This window comes from Mobula birostris, chromosome 16 (genome assembly GCF_030028105.1).
Source record: "Mobula birostris isolate sMobBir1 chromosome 16, sMobBir1.hap1, whole genome shotgun sequence".
In the NCBI taxonomy this organism is placed as follows: Eukaryota; Metazoa; Chordata; class Chondrichthyes; order Myliobatiformes; family Myliobatidae; genus Mobula; species Mobula birostris.
The window spans coordinates 43,912,234-43,930,254 of record NC_092385.1 but is presented as its reverse complement, the minus strand read 5'-3'; the positions used below and the strand labels follow the sequence as shown (position 1 = coordinate 43,930,254).

At 37.9% G+C, this 18,021-nt stretch overlaps 1 protein-coding gene across 7 annotated transcripts in view; it reads left to right on the top strand.

Moving 5' to 3' along the window:
* The window catches only part of chl1b (cell adhesion molecule L1-like b), a 986,835-nt gene that overhangs the window by 437,284 nt on the left and 531,530 nt on the right, over nucleotides 1-18,021 (top strand). For all 7 annotated transcript variants that reach the window (XM_072280601.1, XM_072280605.1, XM_072280603.1 and 4 more), the window contains 2 exons: nucleotides 117-287; nucleotides 12,581-12,634. In XM_072280601.1, the coding sequence (XP_072136702.1) occupies nucleotides 117-287; nucleotides 12,581-12,634 (225 nt within the window). The remainder of the gene's footprint in view (nucleotides 1-116; nucleotides 288-12,580; nucleotides 12,635-18,021) is intronic.

Genomic DNA, 18,021 nt, shown 5'->3' with positions numbered 1-18,021 from the left:
GGCAGCAGCTATGGAAGGTGGAGCAGAGTTAATGTCCAGTAGTTGGTAAGGTTCAGTTAGGAAATCAATATATTCCATAAAATTACATTGTAATAAAAGCATATTTTATTTTTCAGAGATTCGACGTATCCAGCAGAACAGCAGAGCTTCCCAAGGACTCAATGGAGACCTTTACTTTTCAAATGTGCAGTCAAGTGATAGTCGGGATGATTACATTTGTTTCGCCCATTTTTCCAGAACAAGAACAATTGCCCAGAAGGAGCCCATCAGCCTGATTGTTAAATCCTGTAAGTTTTAATTCTTGTAACTGGACAAAAATAAGTAAGATCTCAATGTGCTACATGATATTTTGATGAAATGAATAGCAACAAACAAGATTCAAGTGGACATTGGTAGCTGGGTCAACTTGGTGGAATAAAGATGGAGGACGTTAATATACAGTAACAGAAATTTGCCTTACAGAATTCAGAAATCACTAAAATATCTGGCATATACAATCATAATTTGCTATTATAAATAAATAAATGCTAGATGAAGAAGTTTTGCATTATGGAAAATAGAGATGCAGAGATATGGACCATTTCCTTGGAACACAATTTCCACCCCCCGTCCCCCATTCCATGGAGGTTGCCTGTTTGTAACTTCTATTAACTTGTGGGCTTCTCTCTTCGTTGCTGACATCTAGTTGAATGGTTAAAGTACCTTTCTTGAATCATTACTTTTTTCCCATCTGGCCCCTTCGTCATGAATCAACAGTTATATTCGAACCCTTCCTTCCCACTGACCAGTGTTATGAAAAATATTTACTCCTAGCTGGTCACTTTGGAATTGCTGGAATGCATTTTCATTAATGAAAATTATTTCTTTCAGCTGGAATGAACTTTTGCCTGGTAAAGTTAAAATTTTAATAGAAATAGTTTTTAAATTCAACTAGACTTTGACTCCAAATGCCTACTTCAGCAATCATTTCCAAGCTGTATATTCCAAACATAAGAGAAAGAAAGAGAATCCTATAACATGTGGAAAATATTCCTGACACTATAGCCCCAGTATCAATCTACGTTATAATTAGAATTCAGAACGTATTGAACAAAATCTTAGGCTTAACAACTTTAGTTATTTGTCTTCACATACTGAAGATCTTATCCATCTGTGACTGAGTTCAGGGAATTAGTTGTTCTTTTTAAAATTTCTTTTAGAACATGAAAGTTATCTCTTTCATCTAAGTAATGCCTCGGTAGAATCCCAGGAAGTGAAGAATGGCTCATTATATGGTTTCTCTCAGATTTTCTATGTTTTGTCAATTTTATTCACCATTAAGCCTTTTGATTTTGGGATAGATATGTGAGGTTTAAGCTTTATGTCATTAGCTTCTCTTGTAGCTGATTTCACATGTGTAGAATCAATTGTGGCTGACCTGAATACAATTCCAGGACACATCTTGATGAATCTGATAAAAACGCATTTTTTGAAGTTCATACGAAGCTCTGTTTTCTCTTGCCTTTTCACCTAACAAAGTACTTCTAACCTTTATTACTCAAAGCTGTGTTCAATGGACTCTCCCAGTTCATAGAGTCAAAGTATCATAGAATCGTACAGCGTAGAAATAGGCCCTCTTTGTTCTGATTGTGTTTCCCAGAAGCTAGTTCCATTTGCCCACATTTGGCCCCCAGCCCTCCAAGTATCTCCTGTCTACATACATATCTATGTTACCACTGTGCCAGCTTCAACCTCTGTTTCTGGCAGTTCATTCTGAATATGCACTACCCTTAGCATGAAGAAGCTGCTCATAATGTCCTTTTTATTCTCTTGCCTCAGTCTCCTACATTAAAGTCGTAGTTAATGCAATCTCTCTTTTTAACTCAAGCCCCCAAATCGAGAAAGCATCCTGGTTAATATTTTGTATTTCAGTGCACTCCTACTCTTCTTTGAGTTATCAAGAGATCTATTAGTTCTTAATTGCTTAGCCATGTATGTTGCCTTCATTTTCTTAACCAGAGCCAAAATATCTCTTGTCAACCAGGGTTCCTGAAACCTGCCAGCCTTGAACTTCACCCAGACACAGAGGTTCCTAGCTGCCTTTGTGCCATGGACCAATGCCATTAAGCAAGGGGTCCATGGACCCCAGTTTGGCAACCCCTGCCCTAACAGGAACATGCAGGCACTGAACTCTTAACATCACACTTGGCAGACACTCCCTTCGCTGCAACAATCTCATCTAATCAACCACCACAAGATCCCACCTGATAGCTCCAAAATTTGCTCTGCTCAGTTCTGGACCTGGCTATACTTTCTCCATTACTATTTTCAAACTAATAGACTTTTTGTTACTGGACCCAAAGTAATCACCACGTTGCCACTTGTCCTACTTCATTTCCCAGAGGAGGCACAATGTTTCATCCCCTCTAGCTGTTTCCTCTATTTATTAATCAAGGAAACTTTCTTGATCACATTTCACAATTTCCATGCCTTTAACACTATGGTTGGCTGAGTCAATATTATGGAAGTTAAAATCTCCTACTAATAATACTCTATTGTGTTTACAGTGGGCTGCAATCTCACCCCTGCTAACCATTGAGAGGCCTACAATATAATGTAATCCTATCTGAGTGACCATCCCCTTCTTGTTTCTAAGTTCCACCCATGTGGCCTCACTGAAATTTCCCCAAGAATATCCTCTGTAAGGATATTATAAGTATTTTCTTTCATCAAGGAGGCAACTCCCTCTCCTCTCTTGCCTGAATCTTGAGCACACCTGTAGAATCTGTATCTTGGAACACAGAGCTGCCAGTCTCGCCCTTCCCTCATCCATGTTTCTGTTATTACTATATCCAGTCCTCATAAGCAACTCCTGTCCTGAATTCACCAACCTACCCTGTCAAGCCTCTTACAATGAAATAAATGCAGTTTAAACCAATGCTTTCCTCTCCAGTCCCAGTTCCAGAGAAAACAAATTAACCATTATGATATAACTTTCTCTACCGGCCTGCTTTAGCTTGGCCAATAATCTTTACATCCTATCCAGAATACAAGAGAGTTCTGCCAATTTTTAACAATGCCCAAGTACATTCAAAAATGATTTGCATTTATACTTGAGCATGTTATGTCAACCAGAATACTTTCCTATCACAATAATGCATGTGGAATATTGCATCATTCAATATTAAAATTGTCAGTTATCTTCTACTGGCATCAGCACTTTGCTCTTTCATACTTCATTACTTCCCCAAGATGTCAAGATGGGACTATCCACCTGAGTTGTCTGTTAATCTTTTCCTGCATTTTTTTAATATACGTGGAGACAAATGTAAAACCAGTGAGACAGATAGGAGATGAATCAAGTCTTAGTGAAGATATCTGAGTGAGAATTGAAAGCGATAAGTATAAAGGACTAATATTGAGTGTATGTTATAAACTCCCTAATGCTGATAGTGATTTTAATAAACAACTCAATCAGAATATTAAAAAATGAAGTTCCGAGGTTGTTGTTAAAGTTATGGGAGACTTTAGTTTCCCAAATATTGAACCCAGTGACTGATGGATTACAGGAAAATGAATTCATTGAGTTATTGAATGATTGTTGTTTGCCCCAGTATGTAAATGCACCAACAAAAGGGGAGTCCTGTCTAGATTTGATATTCTGTAAAAATCAGAATAGAATTTTGAGTCTGGAAGTTGTTGAGCCTTTTGGAACAAGTGATCATAAAATTGTTAGTCTCAGAGTTTTGTGGGAGAGTGTTACAGTAAAAACCAAAGCCATTAAATTGAATTTCAGAAAGACAAAGTTTGCGTAGATGTGGCAAAGACTTAAGAAGGTAAACTGGAAGGAACTGCTTGACTTTGAGTCAGTTAAGCAACAATGGGGTCAATTTAAAGAGGCAATACACACAGTGAAGGAAATGTCCAAACACAAGGTCAGGAGATGCAATAACTATAATAGATCAACTACACGGATTAATAAAGATATGTAAAAATTATTGAAAAAATGACAGCTATATAAGGGATATAGAAAAAAAATAATAATGTTAACTGTTGGGCATATGAAAATATACTTCATACACTTCATGCCCGTTGAGACCTGGAACTTCCACTACATTGCCAATGTCTTCCACAGTAAAAGAGCTATACATGAGAGCTAAAGTCAAGAGGAAAATTCAGATTGCAAAAAAGGCAGTTTGGGAAGGATATTGCTGATAATGCTAAGATTAACCCCCAAGAGATTTAATACTTTAGTAGTAAAGGAATAGTCAGGGAGGAATTTAAGTGTATTAGGAATAATAATGGGATGATAAATTATGCAGAGAAAGACATAACAGATACTCTTAACTCATGTTTTCTTAAAGTATTTACCTGTGAAGATGTTAGCAATATGCCAGGAAGTGTAGAGAAAAATAAGGTTGCTTTAAGTGGCTTAGAGATCTTAGAAAATTAAGTCTTGTTTCAGCAGAAAAGGCTGGAAGTTAATAAATATAAAGGGCCAGACAACATATATCCAATGGTACTTAAAGTGGTCTGTGATTATATATACAAACCCCTAATATGTATTTTTCAAAAGTCAGTGAAGACCGGTGAAATCCCGAAGGACTGGAAATGTTGTCCCAGTATATAATAAGGGTGACCGTACTGACCCTGGTAGCTATAGATTAGTAAGCTTAACATGTATGGTAGGTAAGATAATGGAAACATTAATAAAGAAATCGATGGAAAACCGGCTGATAAGAACAGGCATGTTAGCAAGAAAGCCAACATGGGTTCAGAAAGGAGGGAATCATGTTTGCTAATATGCTCTAGTTCTATGAAGAGGCAACTAAAATTTATGATAAAAATAGAGCAGTTGATATCATTTACTTGGACTTTCAGAAGGCTTTTGACAAAGTACCTCACGAGAGGTACTCTCACAGGTGGATAGGGTAGTTAAAAAAGCTTATGGGGTGTTAGCTTTCATAAGTCGAGGGATAGAGTTTAAGAGTCGCGATGTAATGATGCAGCTCTATAAAACTCTGGTTAGGCCACACTTGGAATACCGTGTCCAGTTCTGGTCGCCTCACTACAGGAAGGATGTGGAAGCATTGGAAAGGGTACAGAGGAGATTTACCAGGATGCTGCCATGCATTATGATCAGAGATTAAGGGAGCTAGGGCTTTACTCTTTGGAGAGAAGGAGGATGAGAGGAGACATGATAGAGGTGTACAAGATGATAAAAGGAATAAATAGAGTGGATAGCCAGCGCCTCTTCCCCAGGGCTCCACTGCTCAATACAAGAGGATATGGCTTTAAGGTAAGGGGTGGGAAGTTCAAGGGGCATATTAGAGGAAGGTTTTTAACATAGAGTGGTTGGTGTGTGGAATGCACTGCCTGAGTCAGTGGTGGAGGCAGATACACTAGTGAAGTTTAAGAGACTACTAGACAGGTATATGGAGGAATTTAAGGTGGGGGCTTATATAGGAGGCAGGGTTTGAGGGTCGGTACAACATTTTGGGCCAAAGGGCCTGTACTGTGCTGTACTATTCTATGTTCTATGAGAGATCAATAATCCAAATTACAGTAGGTATGGATTCAGTATAAGGTGTGCAAATGCATGCAGAATTGGATCAAAAACAGAAAGTTATGGTGAGAGGATCATTTTCACACCTAGAAGATGTTAAAAGTGGACTTTTTCAGGGATAAATTTTGGGGCTGCTGCTGTTTTTTTACATTAATGATGTGGATAAGCAAGTAACATATAAACTAGTAAAATTTGCAGATAGGCAAAAGGGTTGATAACATTCAGGCAGTACAGTTAGATCTAAACAATATCCAGATGTGGGCAGGTGAAATTTAATTAAGTAAATGTAAAATATTATATACAGGAAGTAGAAATATGTGATAGACAATGAGGGATCTTGAGTTACAAAGTGCTCTGTATGAGAAGGATTTGGGTGTCCTGATAGACTCATCGCTATCAACATCTGGACAATGCACAGAAGCGATTAGGAAGGCTGATAGAATATTGGGCTATATAATGCGCTCAGTGGAATTCAAGTCTAGAGATGCTCTCCTTAGGCTGTATAATGTGTTTGTGAGGCCACACCTTGAGTACTGCGTACAATTTTGTTCTCCATATCTTGTGAGGGATGTGAAGGCACTGGAGAGAGTTAGGAGAAGGGTGACGAGCATCATTGCAGGTCTGCAGGGTATAAGCTATGAAGAAAGATTGAAAGAATTAAATCTTTTTAGCCTAAGTACATGTAGAATAAGAGGAGACATGATAGAAGTGTTCACAATTATGAAGGGTATAAGGAAGGTGGATGCCAGCTGTTACTTGAAAGTTAATCTATCAACGAGGACATGAGGAGAGTGGTTAGGGAAGATTTCAGACACACATCAGGAAACATTTCTTTACACGGCAGGTTGTGGATACATGGAACAAACTACCTAGTTGTGTCGTTGAGAGTAGTACCTTACAGCCTTTTCAAATCTAAACTTGATAGTTATTTCAACACAATATGTGAATAGGAATTTGGCAAGCTTGTTAGGCTGAATGACCTGTTCTTGTCAAAAACTTTCTAATGTTCTAATATGATATTATTTCCAGCTTTCACGAAAACAAAGGTGCAGCCTTGCAGTTCTCTCTTCTACCATTTCCTTCTGCTATTCCGCCAATCATAATCCATCAAACTGCACATTCAGATGCTCTCTATTCAAATTTTGGGGTGAAAATAATTTCTGAGACAATCCAGCTTGGTGATCATTTGTTCCCTTGGGCACTGGAAGCTTGCAGGGGCTGTAAGAGAGTAATTTCCCTAACAACAAGAAACAGTAGACTGCCAGTGACATAAAGGAAGCATGTCACTTGCATGGAAGCAGGATGGAGACTTTCCCATGTCAGGAGATGTAATGATGAAAGAGATTAATGACCCAACAGGATGTGAGTGACATGTTGACCTATGTCATGATAAGTATATCACCTCATGATACCTTCTTATGCTTACTATAACACATCACTCTTCACATTGACTTAACTTGAAGCACTGTCCTTTCTTCACTGGCTGCAAGCTTCCTTCTTGAAGGAGAAGAAAGCAAAAGAGACACAGAGCTGGGGCTGGCTTTCTTGCCATCAGTTACATTATGACTGGAGTGGGGAAGGCACTGGAATGTCATCATAGTTGGCCATTGAAGTTCACTTATAATGACTTGATGTCATATTTTCAATGTCCTTCAATTGTCTGTGCTGTTCCTTATCTTAATTGAAGGGCTCCAGGAATCTTGGCATGTCAGTGGATTGATAAACTGCAAAATCCTGTTTAATGTTCCTGTAATTCGCCAATTACCAAAGGGCAATGTCAATCCACCTTCCCTGATGTGCCAAAAAGCATCTTGGTGTACTTTTGAGCCACTTTCCTAATGACTGTGCATATCCGTGGTTTTAATCACTCACACTTCTGACTAAATATTTGCAGTTATTACAGAGCATGATTGTGCTGATGAAATCACAGCTGCTAACCAGCTCGATCAGTATCTTCTGGACACCCACAACTCGGCAGAAGGAAGTTTGTAGTGTGCTGACCTTGTCTGTCAGCTCAGTGCCAGGCACTGCTAGCATATTTAGTAGGGTTCTATTCATTTCAATAGATCACAGAGCTTTTCTTAAAAAGGAAAATTTAGCAAATCTTTTGTTATTTTTAACTTTATATTTCTACTTAATTTAAGACAGTAATTTAAATTATTCTTTAATGTTTTTAAAAGTTAATTTCAAAGCTTTAAATAGAACATGGAAGTTCGGCCGCAATGTTATGCCGATCATGCAACCTACTCTAGAAACTGCCTAGAATTTCCCTAGCACATAGGCCTCTATTTTTCTAAACTCCATGTACCTATCTCTTAAAAGACCCTATTGTATCCACTTCTATTATACCCCTGTTTATCAGATATCTTTATATACCTAGGGACTGGTCTTGTATGACGAAGTCTCTGAGGCTGTTAGTTGCTGCTAGAGGCAGGATGTCAGGATTCAGCAGTCTGATCCACTTGTGGAATCATTGCAGAATGAAAGTCTCAAGAGTTTTGGAATGAGAGTAAAGGTAATGGGTGTGACAGTAGGGCCAGCTTTAAGTGCAAGCCCAAGCTGTGTATTGGGTTGAGCGTGATACTGCCAACTTCCATCTTTTGTTTTACTGTGGGGTTACTGTTTACCTCCCTGTTCAGAGGAGACTCAGTATGCACTGGGAGCTCACACATATCTTTGGGAATTAAAGCAACAGAGAAATGCTATACATTGAGGCACATGAAAGCTGACTTCCGGTCAAATAACAAATGCGTATTCAGACAGCTTTACACAACCATGTATTTATCAGAAGAGCGGTGTCTGATTCTTGAAGATTTCCAGCAGGTTTTTGACTACGTACTCATTCTCATGTCCCTGTTGTTTGACATTGGTTAGTTTTGATTTACAGATGACATTTCCACATATTAAATGGATCATTATGAATGATCTGCCATTAGGGTTTCTATTATTTTGCACTTTATTGAAATTAATTTATTAATAGCGATGTAACTGGTTTTGCACACTCAGAGCTTCACATTTAATAGTCTGTCCAGAAATTATTGCTTTCATTTTGTTTGAAGAGTTTTTTTTCATAAAAATCATTTGCTGTCTTTCATCTAGTTTTGCATTTATAGTCGAAATTAAACAACACAACCTCATTAACGTCATTTGCCTCTCATTTTAACAGGCAGTTTTCCCTGAACTTCCCTTCGAATGAACCGAACAAAATCTCCTATCAAAACTTAGAGCATTAATTTTTGAATATTTTATTCTATATACTAGTTGTAAGCTGCAGAGTTGCTACCTCAATCCAAAAAATTAGTGCATTTCTGAACAGAATTGGGTTTCAGTGCTGCAAAGTGTATCATTTTCTGCCCAACCAATTAAATAATCATTATGACAATCAAACACCGCTGTTGGCAATAATTCCTAATATTTCCCTTAGATGATTATAATGAAGCAATATATCTGTAAATTAATTATCTTCATCCTATCAGCATCCTGTGCTGTTCACCCCTTTTCTGCTGGACAACATATTAATTTAGACCTTTAAGGCATTCTCTCATCAGATAGAGCGAGAGAGAGAGAGAGAGAGAGAGAGAAAGCTTGCGACTCAGAGTGTTAATCTCCTCCCACAGTCTGAACAGAATTACCTCATAAATATGAAATGTGTTGGTCCAAAAAATATGTGGGCTTTTCCATTTAGTCAGTGTGATTACAGATGTTTATCCTGGCAACATGAATGAGGAAAATTGATCAATCTCATGATCAGTCTGATCAGTAGAGAAAATATTCTGATTCAGTCTATGAACTATTTGGCCAACCATGTTTGGAGATTTGACACTTTAATTAAATCAGTAGAATTTAAATCCCTGCTGGAACTTTGTCAAGTTTCGTCAGAGTGCGTTCCTATTCCAGCTGTGTCAGTGCCCCTAAGTAACATTGGCATATCGTTCCTCAACCCCTTTCCTTTGTTCCTTGAAACAGAGTACTGCCTGTGCTTCCAGTGCTCCACAAAAGATGCAGTTACTCCACTCCTTAATGCAAGGAGTGGAAATGGGGTATTTGAGAGATCCAAAACACTAAGCATATTTCAAGGTCTGATACTTGCTTTCACACTTTACAGAGAGATCTAACAAAGACATACAGGTTGGTAGGTTAATTGGAGACTGTAAATTGCTCCCAGTGTGTATGTATGCATATGATCCTATTACAATTTTCAGGGCTTCTACTGCCACTTTTGTGTGACCAATCTCATTACCTCAGGAGCTTAAAGCCTCTGCCACTTGAAGCTCTTCATTAACACCAGTGGATCTTTAATTTTTCAGTATAGATAATCTGCACATTTTTAAAGCTGTTGAATATTGCTTAACAAATGGCATTCGCTTCCAGTCAATAATAATGAAACCAGGAATATCAGTGAAGAGACACATTGGTCATCTCTCTTTACAGTACACTTGTATTACAATCTTAACACCTTTTCTCTTCTCATACTGCATCAGGTTTGCAACACAGAATTAAGAGTCTACCTTTGTTTCTCATTCACAACTAAGTGAAAGCTATGGATGTGGAATTTGAGATGTGGGTGAATGCTTGCTGTCAATATCAGCCTCATGAATCTTTGACCAATTTCATGAATCTGGATTTTTTTCTGGGCCTGGAATGACCATGGCATTGGTCTATATTTTATCTCTCATTTAAGAGAAAACTTGAAGAAACTGAAAAGAGAATTCTCTGCATCTGCTCCTTCAAGCAGAACCACTTATACTTTCCTGTTGTGTGATCTAGGCAAAACCATCAAAATTTTCTCGATGTGTGATAATGACATTTACTTTCCCTGCTTTAAGGGAATGGAAATCCTTCTGGAATTTCTTGTATCTTCTAATCACAGAGGAATAAATCTGAATATTCTGCAAATTTTCCAGGGTGTGGCTCTGGAAAACTTCCTCTTATATTGTCCGAGGCCTGACTGAGTCGAAGTATGCATATTGAGGTTCTGACAGCTCTTTATTGAAGTGAAATCTTCTCTAATTTACTATTAAAGGTTGGTATGAGATCCCAGAACCATGTGAAATCTGGGGATCATTTTGGGGAGGCTTGGAAAAACCACAAGTAAGTTTGACACTTTGCTGGCACCCTCCTTTTCATCAAGGGACCCCTGACATTGGAGTCCAAATGATGATCAGCCCTCCTTTGCTTCCATTTCCAGAGTTTTCACTTTTATTTTCACTGTCTCTTGCTTTGCATGTCATAAAAGAGCTACCCTGCTTGTGAACTCTGTTCACCTACACTGTCTCAGCTGCTTATTGTAAGGATGATTGAAAGTGTGGGAAGGTGGCTACTGGTTGCCCTATAATGGATCTCTGGTGTTGCCTCTTTTCCTCAACCTGTTTGTTCTTCGTTCCTTCAATTTTCTATATTTGAGAAAATACACCTTCCTTTTGGGCACTAGTTCTTCAGCATTATATGTAAAAAAAAAATGAACAGAGCAATCAGTAAATATTGTTTATCATTTTGTAAAAAACTTGGTTGCAAGCGGGTTTGAAGTGTCAGATTTTCAGACAGAAAAATTGTGAGTGAGTGTGTGCAGTTTCCTTCAATATTCCTGTGATGGAGGCAGAAGTGACTTTGGCATTAAAGTAATGAAGGAAATGAAAATAAGTTCAGAGTCCAACATCTGATTGATATTGATTGATTTAAAAAAGCAGAATATTAATCATCCAACAGAAACATAAATTTGCAATGATCAGGCCAGTAGTTATATTGCTCTCACTGTACATTTGCTGATATATATTCCCATCTGTAAGTGTGGATGAAGGAAGGCTGCTTGAACAATAAGCTAAGGGTCTTTAATAAAAGTATACTTGACCTGGCTCCATAGGCAAAGCGAATTGAGAATCAGGTTTATTATCATTGACTTGTATGTTGGTGAATTGGTAGTTTTACAGCAGCAGTGCAGTGCAAAGACAATAAAATAAGCTGTGAAAGAATAGAATAAGAAAGTAGTGTTAACTGAGTCATGGGCCATTCAGAAATGTGATGGCAGCAGAGAAAAAGCTGTTCCTAAATCATTGAATGTGTGCCTTCAGACTCCTGTACCTCCTGCCCAATGTTGGTAATGCATTGAACAACCAAAAATATTATAATTGTTATTTGTTATCACTGAGGATTGCAGTAGAACAGAGGGATCTGGGAATACAGATACAAAATTCCCTAAAAGTGGCGTCACAGAGAGCTTTTGGTACTTTGGCCTTTATTAATCAAAGTATTGAGTATAAGAGCCAGAATGTTATGATGAGGTTGTATAAGGCATTGGTGAGGCCGAATCTGGAGTATTGTGTTCAGTTTTGATCACCAATTTACAGGAAGGATATTAATAAGGTTGAAAGAGTGCAGAGAAGGTTTACAAGGAAGTTGCCAGGACTTGAGAAACTCAGTTACAGAGAAAGGTTGAATAGGTTAGGACTTTATTCCCTGGAGCGTAGAATAGAGGGGAGATTTGAAAGAGGTATATAAAATTATGATGGGTATAGATAGAGTGAATGCAAGCAGGCTTTTTCCACTGAGACAAGGGGAGAAAAAAACAGAGGACATGGGTTAAAGGTGAAGGGGGAAAAGTTTAAAGGGAAAATTAGTGGGGGCTTCTTCACACAGAGAGTGGTGGGACTGTGGAATGAGCTGCCAGACGAGGTGGTAAATGCGGGTTCTTTTTTAACATTTAAGAATAAATTGAACAGATACATGGATGGGAGGTGTATGGAGGGATTGGTCCATGTGCAAGTCAGTGGGACTAGGCAGAAAATGGTTTGGCACAGCCAAGAAGGGCCAAAAGGCCTGTTTCTGTGCTGTAGTTTTCCTATGGTTTCTATGGTTTCTGAAGCCTGAATTATTTTACAGCAGGTTCGTGATGAAGTTTGTCCTCGGTTATGCATACAATTAATTATTTTGTTCATCAGAAAATCAGCAATCCCTAACAAATGTGCATTGTAATTTGTTTTACCTGATGCCTCTCATCTGTTTTCCCCCATTTTTCTTGACTGCTCTTGTTTGTTCCAGTTGCACATCCCAATGACACAGAGTCACCTGTTATAGATATTGACCTGTCTGCTGGTGAGTCCAATCAAGTGCTGAGTAAGGCCACTCATTTAGAATTACTGCACACTAACAGCTGCTTATGCTTCCAGCGTAGTGATGCAAATCTTAACATTTGGCATTAATCCAGCAGCTAATAATTTGTGACTTAAAATCTTTAATGCTTTCAGGGACATCACTTGTGTTTGGCTTTGAAACTGATTTAAGATGCCATGTTTGCTAATAGTTGCATTTTTTTTTAAAAAGGGACATGATGTATGTATGGATTATAAATCTGAAGCAGTCCAGGGGAGTTGTGTTTCAGGGGACTTATTGTGATCCTATTACTGATCTAATTGGAGTGCATGGAAATTTAAAAAAACCTGCAGGTTCTGGAAATCCAAGATAAAACCAGAAAATACTGAGAATGCACAGCAGGATAGGCTGTGGTGACCATGGGGATAAACTGTTAACAAAGCTAACAGGTCAATGAGTGAATGGGAGCAGTTGGAGAGTGAGAACATTGACAGGAGAATGGGGGAGATTGGAAATGCAGAATAGGAGATCATGCACTGCTGGTTAGACTGGGCATGTCCTTTATTCCGAGAGAATAAAAAGGAATAAAGAGAGAAAACTAAGACTGAATCAAATTCTGATGAAGGTTTCTTGGCCTGAAGCATTAACTGTTTATTCCTCTCCACAGATGCCATCTAACCTGCTCAGTTCCTCCGGCATTTAGAGTGTGTTGTTCTGGATTTCCAGCAACTGCAGAATCTCTTGGGTTTATGATTTGCAACTTAACAAGTTTCTTTCATCTCATTTTCAGTTATGTGGAAGTATGTCCAATCTAAAATGTTAACTCTGTTTCTCCTTCCATAGATACAGTTTGACCTGAGTATTCCCAGTGTTTTATATTTTTGTAATTGGAGTGTGTTTCTGTCAATTCCTATTGCTCTGTTTCTCCACCTTATAATAAAAGTTGAAGTTGCGAGTGGATATCTCTTTCCAAATATCCTTATTCTCAATGGATATTTTCACATTTTGAGAAATTATTACAGCAATATGTCTATTTTTTTGTTATTACCAAATCCGGATGTGGAAATTCTCCCACAGGGAGAATGCAGTATGTTAGAAAATTTATGTTAGAAAGCTGATGGGATGATGGTGCACTCATTATGGAAAATGATGAGAATGCCAAAGATATTTTCTAATAGTCCAGAGATCTGAGTTCACCATGGTGGAATTTAAATTCATTGGATGATCCAGAATTTTATAATCATGACACAAAACCATTAGATTTTCACAAAATCCAATTAGTTCCTCCAGGGAAGAAGATTTGCTGTCCTTATTCTTGTGGGTATCTCTGAAATGCACTCCGAACTATCCTAGCAAGCCATTCAGCTCAAGAGCAGTTGGCTGATCAATGATTGCTAGCAGGCCAGCGACTTTTAGATCCTGAATGAGTAAAACGAAGTACACTATCCAAAATGAGATGTAGATCCTTCATGCATGGGACTTGCATTTGCACAGTGGTGTAAACCTGTTCTAAGCACTTATATTCAGAAACATGTTAGCACCACTCAGTGTCAAAGATGAGACATTTGTAGGTCTGAATTATTGATGCCATGGAGTTTATTGGTTCTTTTATGTTAGTTACAAATGTACACTTCAAAACTACTTTGCATTTAGTCAGCTTGCAACTAAGACTTTTAAATAGAAGGGTTAAGAGCACAATATTTCAGAGCTGTCTAAGGAGATCAACATAAAAATCATCGGTGTGTATATTTCTGCTGCCCATGGAGGAACACGAGGTCATGCACATGAGTTCAACTTTTCCTTGGGAATTAGCATTTAGCTTTTAGGTTTCTGCTTGGTGTAGGGGATATTTTGGGAAAAATAATGAGATATTTAAAAACAATGTATGTAAGTATGAATGTATACCAGGCTTTCCCTATCAGCCAGCTTCTGACTTTATCCCTCCCCCCCCCCTTCCCCCACTTCATATTCTGGCATCTTCCACCACCCTTTCCAATCCTGATGAAGGGTCTCGGTCTGAAAGTCGACTGTTTATTCATTTCCACAGATGCTGCCTGACCTGCTGAGTTCCTTCAGCATTTTGTGTATGTTGCTCTGGATTTTCAACATCTCCAAACTCTCCTGGGTTTATGAATAGCGTGTGTTTTTTTTCTGTTAACTGTATGGATCATGCTTGCATTTGCCTATTACAAGGCTTTGTGCAAGGGACACTCCAAAAGAGCCCCCAATCATATTTCTTTAGTGCATTCTTTAAAATATGTATACAGTATAAGGTTTGTTTGTTATGTTGCTCTAGGTGCTTTGACTTTGTTTACAAATTGAAGCATAATAACGATTATTAAATGCTGTGGTTCATCTTTGGTGTCAAAAATGTTATAACAATACGATAAAAAGGTTTACCTAATTCTTGAAGTGAAGTAATTGAAATTACATTTAATTATACTTAATTTAAATTATACTGTCTTGTGTAGAAATTGCTCTGGATATGGGGAAAGAAATCAAAATGATCATAATTTGGTAAAACCTTTGTGATAACCTCCATGCAATTATATTTCTGCTCAGTTGTTCTGCTGTTCATATTTACCTTCTCCTCTTAATGAGCCAACTCCTAAAATATCCAAATAAAAGGCAAAGTCAATTTACTGGTATTCTCTAACTTCAAGTAAATTGAGGTATTCATTAGTGATTACCTGTCTGTTTCAAAAATTTAGAAATTACATCATCTTTAAAAAAGCATTCCACATAGTAGGGTGAAGCCACAATTGAATTTCAAAGAAACCTCCTGACATCATTGTGCAATATAAATATTAATGGTGAACTACTGATTCAATATCAATACTGCTGTTGTATAGGACTTCCATTGTGAAAGATTCAAAAGTAAATGTTTTAACTGTCGTAGCATATTTTTTAAATTATGCATTCGAATTAGCAAAGAAACAGAAACTACTTATGTTTCATTTATTTTCACTTAAAATCAAATACCTTATGACAATACACATAAAAGTTGCTGGTGAACACAACAGGCCAGGCAGCATCTCTAGGAAGAGGTACAGTCGACGTTTCGGGCTGAGAAATAGATGATTTAAAATGCTTCCCGCACTGCAACAGTGTAGGAAAAGAGAATTATTGCGTGCTTCATAACTGAAATAAGTTACCATGAAAATTAGATTAAAACCTGTGAGGGATTGTTTACACAATTAACTATCTAACATGGGAGTTCATTGAGAAATAACATTTCTGAAGTCGGAGGTAACCTTGCTTTAGTGCATCTGGGTCAGATTCAAACTGATTTAAGATTATCCTGTTTTTTACCTTGTTAACAAATAAGTGATAGCTTGCTCAGGTACTGGAAGGAAAATAATACAGTTTCTGATAAGCTCCACTTGAAGCACAAATTGATTTCACCAAATCTATTTCATATTTGAAACATGCAAGGTCTTTATTTGCCTTTTTTAAAAGACGTTCATTTCTTTGTGCTGTTATTGCAGAGTGTTTTTGAAATATTGTCACATCTAAAACTTAGAGCTTCCCACCTCCATTGTTACCATTATTATTCAATAAAATATTCACTTACCCAACAAAAACATTTTGGTTATGACCCACATGTGAATCCAATGTTGTCCGTGGACAAAGATCATGTGTAGTGTGTTTTTCATGCCATAGGATATCAGTAACTAAAAGTAACTGGATGTGATTGTTGTCCTTTCTTGTCCTCATATTTTATGTTGAAAATTGAATGGTCTAGGATTATCCATTTCTCTTTTTATGATCAGCTGATGGGTGTTGTAATGTAAAGGAACTGGCCTGGTCCTGGCCATTTTCATTGTTATTCTTCCACCCTGGGTAACACCCCATAAATATGGACCAGGAATGAAACTCAGGGCACAGGGAGAATGTAATGGAAGAGTATTGAGACAGTGTGGGAGAAGCCTTGCAACATTAATCAGATAGGCATTATGTGCTGCTTTAATGTCATGTATATGGCTTATTCTACAGGCTACTTGGTTTGAGAAGGTACCCTGGTTTATTTTCATCTGTATTATTTTACCCCTGCCCTCCTATCTCCTCAGGTATTAAGTGCATTAACAGCACATGCATATACAATGCACATATATGATATGCCTTTTTAAAATGTTTCCCTAAAAGTGGTTAGATTTAAATAGCTGTGCTTGGGTTTCTGTTCTTACATTTTATTATTTAAGCTATCAACCCTTTCCTTTATCATTTGCTCAGTTTACTTTGTTTTCATTTCCTTACATGGATATGTAAAGCTTGTTTCTTCATAATCAAATGAATCACAATATGATCATGAGCTTTTCAGCATTTTGTTGTGAAATAACTTGCTTAACTCTCAGAGGCACTAAATTTGCAGATTATAATACAAAATCAGCATTGATGCATTGAGCTTGCTGCTAGTTGTGGAAGAAATACCCAACGATTTTCAGCAGCCCTGCTGGCAAAGACATGTAGTCTGTTTGAACAGAGTGCCCTCTATTGTGAATCTGTGGCCAAGCAACTTCATCCCATCAGATTCAAGTAGCTGCCTTGAGATCCAGGCTAATACTTTGATAATAGAATGGAAATTTTATTTTTCACTGAATACAGGACAAAGAATGTGTCTTAACCGTGCAATGAAGAGAGAGAAATAAGCGAGGGAAAAAATACAAGAAATAAAATAGATAGATAAATGCTCTATTGATCCCAAAGGAAATTATGGTGTCAAGGTAGCATTACAAGTGCAGAGATATAAATATTAGAAGAGCAGTAGAAAGAATAAAAAAATAAAGTTACTACAAACATACAGGAGGGGCTCATTACTTCCCTGGCTATAGGGTGACTCATTATAGAGCCTAACGGCCAAGGGTAAGAATGACCTCATATGGCGCTCTTTGGAGCAACACAGTTGTCTTAGTCTAAAGTAGCCAGCTGGTGGCGTAGTGGTATCAGTGCCGGACTTTGCAGTGAAGGCTCCCGAGTTCGAATCCAGCCGGCTCCCTTGCATGCTTTCCATCCATGCTGGGTTGAGTGTCAAGCTAGCGAGCTCATAAAAATAAGAAAGCCTGCTAAAAAAAATGCCGTCATGATGGTATCCCAATGACTCCACTCGGAGTTAAGGGCTTTCTTCTTCTTATTATTATTATTACTAAAAGTGCTCCTCTGTTCAGCTAAAGTGGCATGCAGTGTGTGAGAAACATTGTCCAAAATTTCCATAGGGTCCTTTGTTCTACCAGTCTCCAGTGTGTCCAGTTTGACTCCTATAACAGAGCCATCTTTCTAATCCATTTATTGAGTCTGTTGGCATCACTCGTGTTGATGCCATTGCCCGAGCGCACCACCACACGGAAGATGGTGCTGGCGACAACAAACTGGTCAAACGTTTAACCAATTTC